General features: G+C 43.7%; 1 protein-coding gene across 2 annotated transcripts; it reads right to left on the bottom strand.

Moving 5' to 3' along the window:
* Positions 1-983: 983 nt before the first annotated feature.
* On the bottom strand, positions 984-8110 carry mtg2 (mitochondrial ribosome-associated GTPase 2). Of its 2 annotated transcripts, XM_056449913.1 has the most exons (7): positions 7856-8110; positions 5356-5503; positions 5135-5250; positions 4826-5044; positions 3159-3297; positions 2628-3041; positions 984-2530 (listed from the first exon to the last, which is right to left on the bottom strand). In XM_056449913.1, exons 1-6 carry the CDS (start codon positions 7967-7969, stop codon positions 2668-2670), a joined length of 1110 nt encoding a protein of 369 aa, XP_056305888.1. In that variant the 5' UTR covers positions 7970-8110; the 3' UTR covers positions 984-2530; positions 2628-2667. The 2 variants fall into 2 exon arrangements, with proteins under 2 accessions (XP_056305888.1, XP_056305887.1); XM_056449912.1 differs by having other exon boundaries at positions 984-3041.
* Positions 8111-8717: the final 607 nt, after the last annotated feature.

Raw genomic sequence — 8717 nt, 5'->3', positions numbered from 1 at the left:
ATGGCCCACCCTGTCTATATTTCCACTTGATGTCGGGACAGATCCACACACCGCTGCTAGATGGCACCACTAACTCTGTAATTTCTATTGTGCCCACAGAATGTAATTTTTCCTGTAGTTTAGTCGACTCTTCATTAAACGTGATAAATAAACTACTCGTCACTCAATAACTCAAACTGCTGCAAGCCTTTTAATCACTTAAAGCCCTTAAAACATTAGGTCTAGATCAGTGGGCCACCGGGCCATGGACCAGAACCATTCTGTGGATCAATTGGTACCAGGGCGCACAAGAAATCATTAATTATTCCCGTTTTATTAATTATCTGAGTCTGAACGATCTTTTATTTTGAAAAATGACCCAATTCTCTTGGTTACATCTCGCCAAAATTTAACCCACAAGCAGCAAAATGAGTAAAAGACAGACGTCTCAGGAAAGTTTCTTTGCTAAGGTGAAAAGACCCAGTGAAGGATCCACGAACTGCCAAGGAATGGATCCACAACCCATTTGTCAACAAATCAGGTGAATCCAGCATGTCTCCAGCAAGATCAACTGCTGGAGATCCTGAATGACGGCCTTTTAGGGGCCGTTCGCACAAATTCATTGTTTCCAATGGAGATGCGCACACGAGCGGCCTTCCAGGCGCACACAGTTGAAGAAATCCCACTAGTCACGTGACAAGAACTGACCGATCAGCTTCAGGTTGTATGGAATAACGTTATACACATTTCGGTAAGAGAAAGTATCCCACACAAACACAGAACACTAACACTGCAGTGCTTTGTAAGCAGAGTTACAGCAATGTTAAGTCAGCTTGTCTTCCTCTGAGAAAATGTCTTATGGTAACCTAGCAACCTACGAAACCCTCGTTCCACATTAAAATGATCAAGGTTTGACCCGTCCGTGATGATTAAAAGGTTGAGGACCACTGGTCTAGATGAATGGAGTAGCCTAATAACAAAATCATTGAAACAAATACACATGATGTGGTCCAACAGGTGCAGTATTTAATCAACAAGAGTGAGTTTACTCCTCCGCTTGGCACTCGCTGCAGGCGGAGTGATACACACGGGTGAAAAGGCTGATATTAATGGAATATCACATCACTCTCAATCCAGGGCTTCATCCAAGCGGCAACCTCCCGCTCTCCCTCAGGAAGCCAATATGGAAGTAACTAAAACTGCAAATCATCGACTCGCCTTTGGGGGCTGGCTCCAGGAGATCCAGATGATTTCTGACCGCATGGTAAATTGGCCAATTTTACAGCTAATAAAAACATGTTTACAGCCTGCTACAAAGAACGATTTTGGTGCATATAGCTAATATTACCCTTCATGACAACAGTTTTTAAACTCATCCATGAGTTATATTAACCAAGTTATATTAAGTCTGCATAATTTGTGGCCACTTGAGTGACAGCTAGGTCTCGCTGTCTCGTCACCTCAGCTGATTCCGGCTGATTAGCCGCTGAACTTGACAAATTCATCGTATTTTGTGTTGTTTTATGTGGCTTTACAGTCAGTTGGCTTTTGGAATTATTATCGCAGTGGATAGCACAATCCCCTCATGGCAAGAAGGTCACTGGTTCGAGCCTTGGCTGAGTCAGTGATCATTTCTGTGTGGAGTTTGCATGTTCTCCCCGTGTTGGCGTGGGTTTCCTCCGGGTGCTCCAGTTTCCCCCACAGTCCAAACACATGCGCTATAGCAGTGTTTCCCAACCCTTTTCCTGGAGGCACACCAACAGTACATATTTTGGATGTCTCCCTTACCTGACTAATTAACTTCATGTTTTGGAGTCTCTTCTTATGTTCTAATTAGGTGATTCAGGTGTGTTTGATTAGGGAGACATTGAAAATGTGTACTGTTGGTGTGCCTTCAGGAACAGGGTTGGGAAACACTGCGCTATAGGGGAATTGATCAACTAAATTGGCCGTAGCATATGAGTGTGAATGAGTGTGTATGGATGTTTCCTAGTGATGGGCATCCGCTGTGTAAAACATGAGTTGGATAAGTTGGTGGTTCATTCCGCTGTGGCGACCCTAGAATAATAAAGGGACTAAGCCGAAAAGAAAATGAATGAATGAATAACTTTAGCAGCCTATAATTAATTACTCTAATGTAGAATATCAATTTTTTTACAAATAAAATACCACAAATATGTTTTGTTTTTAAATATATCACCTTTTGCTGCACACGGTCTACACATAAGCTACAAAATAAAACACATGAGGATTTTTATTCAGACTTTTCAGATTCATATCATCTCTAGCTTGATTATCTTTGCACATACACCGCAAAAAACAAACATGTAATACATGTATGTGATCGTGAAGTAGTCATACGGCAAGTAGGACTTACGGCAGAACAGATTATATGTACAGTGCCTACAGAAAACCATCATATCCCTTTGAAATGACGACAACATTTGTCATACAGCCTGAAATCTAATCATAATGAAATGTTTTTGTAGCCTTCTCCTCTCCTAACCTGTGCTTTTCCACAACTTTATCCTGAAGGTCTTTTGAAAGCAGACTGTAATGTAAATAAAGGTATTGATTTACATGATGATTTTCCACATGCGCTGTAACTTCTGTTATTAAATAAAGGCATTATGCAGTTCTGGAGGTACCTGTGTCTGTGGAGTTTATCATGAACACACTCTGGAGGACTCAGGGCAGGGTTTCAGCTTGTGGATAGCTGTCGTACATCTCTCTGAGGTGCAGGATGAGCTCCCCTGTGTTTCCTCCTGTTAAAGCCGATACAGGAATGACCGTCTGATGTACGCGATCCCTCAGAGCGTCCAGATTCGCTCTGGATTCCGGCAGGTCCATTTTATTGGCTACGACAGCATGTGGTCTTTGTGAAAACAGAGGTCTGTACTGGTCCAGCTCAAAACACAGCTGCTGAAGCTGTTCCCAGGGCTCCGGAGAGGACATATCTAGCACATACAGCAGGACACGGCAGCGCTCGATGTGCCGTAAGAAAGACAAACCCAGTCCACGGTTCAGATGAGCTCCAGGGATGAGTCCGGGAATATCAGCCACTGCAGAGGAACACCATACACAAAATGAGTTTAGCAAACTCGACTGTGCAAAGCTGCGTGTCTCTAGGATCTGTGTTTGACAGCTGTCCTCTAAACACAAGCAGACATCACACACACCTGCCACCTGTGTGTGGTCTCTGTACTCCACGATGCCCACGTGAGGGTTCAGTGTGGTGAAGGGGTACGCCGCCACGGCCGGCCGCGCTTTAGAGATGGCACGCAACAAGGACGACTTGCCAACGTTAGGAAAGCCAACCTGCTCAACACCAGAAACAGTTAGAGACAGACTTTTGTTAGCGTTGTGTATATACAGGGGTTGGACATTGAACTGAAACACCTGGTTTAAGATCACAATAATTCATTAGTATGGTGTCGGGCCTCCTTTTGTGGACAATACAGCATCAGTTGGACTTGGGAATGACAGACACAAGTGCTGCACAGTGGCTAGAGGGATTCTGAGCTGAGCTTCTGTCAGAATAGTGTTCAGGTCACTATGTGATGCTGCTGGAGGAAAACATTTCCTGACTCGCTCCTCCAAAACAGCCCAAAGTGCTCAATAATGTTAAGTTCTGGGTACTGTGCAGGCCATGGGAGATGTTCAACTTCACTATCATGTTCATCAAACCACTCTGTCACCAGTCTTTCTGTGTGTATTGCTGCATTATCATCCTGAGACACACCACCACCTTCAGTATACAATGTTTGACCCATCGGGTCACATGGTCCTCCAGAATAGTTCGGTATTGATTGGCAGTGACTCATTCATCTAGCACAAATATTAGGCAGAGGGAATGTCATGACATTGCAGGCCAAACCATCACTGATCCACCCCCATGCTTCATTCTGGGCATCAGCAGTCTGGTTGGGACTCTTCTTTGGGGCTTCTCCACACTGTAACTCTCCCAGATGTGGGAAAGACAGTGAAGGTGGACTCATCAGAGAACAATACATCTTTCACACTGTCCACAGCCCAAGATGATATTCAGCAACATAAAACATGAACACACTGCCATGTTTAACTATTATCACCACCTTCTGGACTATTATGAACTGGGAATGAGGGGATTACTCTCTAACAGAGGCTACATGTGCAGGTGAAGATTACAGACACAGATGAGAGGTCTGCTCGGACTGTGGGCTATATTGTGTGTTGTTTTTGACCCAAATAAGGACTAAATGTCTGCTGTGTGTAGTTTATCTGTAATTGGTAACATATTGAAGACTGTAAGGGTCTTCATTTATTTTATATAATCGTTATATAATACAGTAGGCTATTTCGCACTATCATTGATCTGCAGTTATAATCAAATCCTGTTCATAGAAAGGCCAGTAATGAACATTTATACAGTATTTATATGTATAAAGCATCTGTGTTGTGAGAAGAGCTTCTCATATGATAAGTGAACGACCCGTACAGCTTTACTGCAGACATTTCCTCCAGCGAGAATGACGGAGACTGAAACTTTCTGTCGTACACCATGCCCACCGTTGGTACCCTTTTAGCAGTGGAAACGCAAGCCTGATAAAGGTGACCCGTACTGTACCACTCAGTGGAAACGGGCCATTAGTCACCAAACCTTTCATAGCGTTTCAGTTTCCAACCCCTGTATATACACATAATAAATATGCACAGTAAATGTTTATATATTATGCAAATAGAAGCTTATGTATGCAAATAATCATGAGTAAACTTTTGACAGCACTAGTATAAAGCTGAAATAACTGTGAAGCTGAAGGCGTCGCGTCTGAATGAGACGTGTGTGTGTGTGTGTGTGTGTTCTGACCAGTGCGGCGTGTGCCATGGTGCGCAGTTCCAGCTGAATCTCCCTCTGCTGGCCCGGCTGTCCCTCAGTGGCCCTCATCGGCGCTCGATTCTCATTGGTCAGGAAGCTGCGGTTCCCCTTCCCCCCCGCCCCGCCGTACGCCACCGTCACCTGCTGATCCTGCTGGGACAGATCTGCCAGCACAACACCCTGCTCCCTCACGACTGTACCCACTGGAACCTGTACACCACAACACACACTCTACAAGCTGCTCTGTGTGTGTGTGTGTATGAGAGAGTGTGTGTGTGTGTGTGTGTGTGTGTAACTCACAGAGATGTATGTGGGGTTGGCGTTGCGTCCGAAGCAGTTTTTGCTGCCTCCTGCCTCTCCGTCTCTGCCCCGATACACTGTAGACACGCTGGACAGAGACTTCACCTGCCGGTTCACTGTACAACACAGGAGGAGGAGGGTTTGAGGACAGGCAGGCGCACATCTCACCAACAATAAGCACAAGTATACATGACAACTGTTTCAGCTGCAGTAAATGTGACCTCTGATGATAATGTGTCCGCCAGAGCCGCCGTCCCCTCCGTCCGGACCGCCCCACTCCTTACGCGGCTCACTGTGGAAGCTGGAGACTCCATTACCCCCCGACCCGGCCTGCAGACGCACCCGCCGCTGGTCCACAAAACACCGGCTCTATGCGGACACAAGCAGAGGGGTCAGAGAGAGTGTGTGTGTGTGTGTGCGAGAGAGAGAGATGTTAACTGTAGTTTATTCTCATTTATTATTTTATTTATTTATTGTTAATTTGTATTATTATTAAATTATTATTATTTTTTATTATTATTAAATTATTATGATTAATTTATTATTATACTATATATTATAATACTACACAACTAATTACTGTGTTTACTTTATATATGTATATATGTATATATGTATATATATGTATATATATATATATATATATGTATATATATATATATATATATATATATATATATATATATATATATATATATATATATATATATATATATATATATATATAAATAAATATATATGTTCTCGTTTGTTCTGCCATGTCCCGTTCCCGTCACGGCTGGCTCTCCGCACTGACCAGGGGCAAACCCCGGGCCGGCTATCCCAGGCCATCGAAGCCCTGCAGCATCGTTACTTTAAGGCAGGATTCTGACTTAAAGGCATTCAGGCACTGTTGCCTCACAGCAAGAAGGTCACTGGTTCAAGTCCTGGTTGGGTCAGTTGGTGTTTCTGTGTGGAGTTTGCATGTTCTCACCGTGTTGGTGTGGGTTTCCTCCGGGTGCTCCAGTTTCCCCCACAGTCCAAACACATGTGCTATAGGGGAACTGATCAACTAAACTGGCCGTAGTGTATGAGTGAGAGTGAGTGTGTGTGTGTGTGTGTTTCCCAGTCATGGGTTGCAGCTGGAAGGGTTCGTTGTGTAAAATATATATATATTTATGCTAGATAAGTTGGCGGTTCATTCCGCTGTGGCGACCCCTGATTAATAAGAGAAAAAAAGAATATATATTTATGTTCTTTTTAATATAAACTTCATAAATGTGAGAGAGTGAGAGTGAGAGAGAGTGAGAGAGAGAGAGAGAGAGAGAGAGAGAGAGAGAGAGAGAGAGCAAGTGTGTGTGATGTAGACACTAGAGGGGTCAGAGTATGTGTGTGTGTTTCCTAGGAAATTAAGATTAATTTATTAACACCATCAATTTTAGACCACATGGTAGATTTTGGTCAAATTACATTTGCAATGGCAACACTGCTTTGTGTGTGTGTTTGCGTTTGTTTTTGTGTGTGTGTGTGTGTGTACTTGGATAAGCTAAACGCAGAACACAAACTCCGAGTTGGATCACCGTACTTGTCCACGCCGCAACTCTCTCTTGAACTTTTTCCAAGTTTAAAAATATGTTAGGCCTGTCACAATAATCGACATATTGACTTATCATGCACTACATGGACATGACCTCAATAATGTTTGGCCACTCAATATTATTCGCTCATCATGTTTACATAAAAACTAACGTCTTATAGACTCGAGCAGATCACACAGCTTCTGTCATCTCATCTCATCTCCGTTGGAGATGTCAGCGAATTCAGGGAACATTTTTTTTACTAACAGACAAAGAAAAGGTGAATGTTCACAATTTTCCTGAAAACTACAGCTGGTTTTGAAGAGGTGACAAAATAAACTGTTTTAACTCTGCAGTCCACTTCCAGAACAGTTATGATTCACAAATAACACCAATAAGGACATTTATAGTGCCTTGAATGTGTTTATGCCAATGTAAATCCTGTTGTAGAATCAATATATAAACGTATAAATGTTTCCCAGTGCTGGAAGGGCATACGCTGTGTAAAACATATGCTGGAATAGAAGGTGGTTCATTCCACTGTGGTGACCCCTGATGAATAAAGGGACTAAACTGAAGCAAAATGAATGAATAATAATAATAATAATGATAATAATATCATTTATCGCAATAATTTCTATGACATTATATCGCAGAACAAAAATGGCTAATGGTGACAGGTCTATGTGGCACAGTTGTCAGAACACGTGTGTATGTCATGGGTGTGACAAAAGTAACCTTATAAAGATTATGAATCATACAGAATGGGTTTGTGCCATAAAGCTTAACTGCAGTGCCATCTAAGAGGCATGTTTTGGCTGGAGCAATAGACAATACAGATTAAACAATATAGAAACAATGGACACCCATGGAATGTCCATACAATTCACAAAACAAACACGTGTGTCCTCCTCTCCGAGAGCTGCAGTGTGTGTCTGTTTATATCCTGGAGGGGACTTAACGCTGAACGAACACACTCATGGGGACTTGAATGGAGGTCCTCATGAGGTAAACATCCTCATAAAGCTGACAGAATGAAGATGTCAAAGTGCAGACTGTTTGCTGAGAGGGTTGAGTTTAAGGGGAAGAGAGGAGAGAATATACTGCCTGTGCAGTAAAAACATCATTACAACTGTGTGTGCGGGGGGTGTGTAGGTGTGTGTACCAGTTTCTTCTCCGACAGTCTCTCTTCCGGCATGTGTGTGTGTTTCTCCCGCTGCAGCAGCGCCTCCCGCACAGTCCTCCCGCTCCACCGCAGGATCTTCAGGCGCACAATCATACCGGAGACCCGGCGGTAACGTGTTGTGTTAAGGAAGCGCTGTTGTTATTTCATCAAACTAGCGTGTAAACAAGACAACACGGCGTTCACTAAAGTCAGGCATGACATTACCGTGAGCGACTCTGCTTCTTCTTCGTGTGTCTTCGGCGGTTTGCACTAAACTTCTGGTCCATTACCGCCACCAACTGCTGTGGGAAATAATATCCCTGCTGAGAAAAAACAGCTTAAACCAGCCTATGCTGGTTAGTTGGTTTTAGCTGGTCAACCAGGCTGGTTTTAGAGGGGTTTTGGCCATTTCCAGGCTGGTTTCCAGCCATTTCTAGCTTGGTATTAGCTGGTCTGGCTGGGAGATGACCAGCTAAACCAGCTTGACCTGCCTAGCCAGGCTGGGAGCCCAGCCAAAACCAGATGTCCATCTTAAACCAGGCTGGTCAAGCTGGTTTTAGCTGGTCATTTTCCAGCCTGACCAGCTAAGACCAGGCTGGAAACCAGCCTGGAAGTGGCCAAAACCCCTCTTAAGCCATGCTGGTGAACCAGCTAAAACCAGCCAACAAGCTTAGGCTGGTTTAAGCTGTTTTATTCAGTAGGGATAATACTGTTTGATATGTTGGGCCTTCACGGTGGCGCAGTGCGTAGCACGTTTGCCTCAGAGCAAGAAGGTCGCTGCTTCAAGCCTTGGCTTGATCTGTTTGCATTTATGTGTGGAGTTTGCATGTTCTCCCCGTGTTGGCGTGTGTTTTCTCCGGGT

This window comes from Danio aesculapii, chromosome 23 (assembly GCF_903798145.1).
Source record: "Danio aesculapii chromosome 23, fDanAes4.1, whole genome shotgun sequence".
NCBI lineage: Eukaryota > Metazoa > Chordata > Actinopteri > Cypriniformes > Danionidae > Danio > Danio aesculapii.
Note: the sequence above shows the minus strand (reverse complement) of the source record. Positions and strands in the feature narration are given on the sequence as shown.

What these genes read in the sequence shown, in the direction of transcription:
- mtg2 (XM_056449912.1), bottom strand. Translation starts at nt 7,969, where the DNA reads ATGATTGTGCGCCTGAAGATCCTGCGGTGGAGCGGGAGGACTGTGCGG. An exon ending in CCAACCCCACATACATCTCT is followed by an intron (nt 5,045 to 5,134) that starts GTGAGTTACACA and finishes TGTGGTGTACAG; the next exon opens with GTTCCAGTGGGTACAGTCGT. An exon ending in CCATGGCACACGCCGCACTG is followed by an intron (nt 3,298 to 4,825) that starts GTCAGAACACAC and finishes GGTGTTGAGCAG; the next exon opens with GTTGGCTTTCCTAACGTTGG.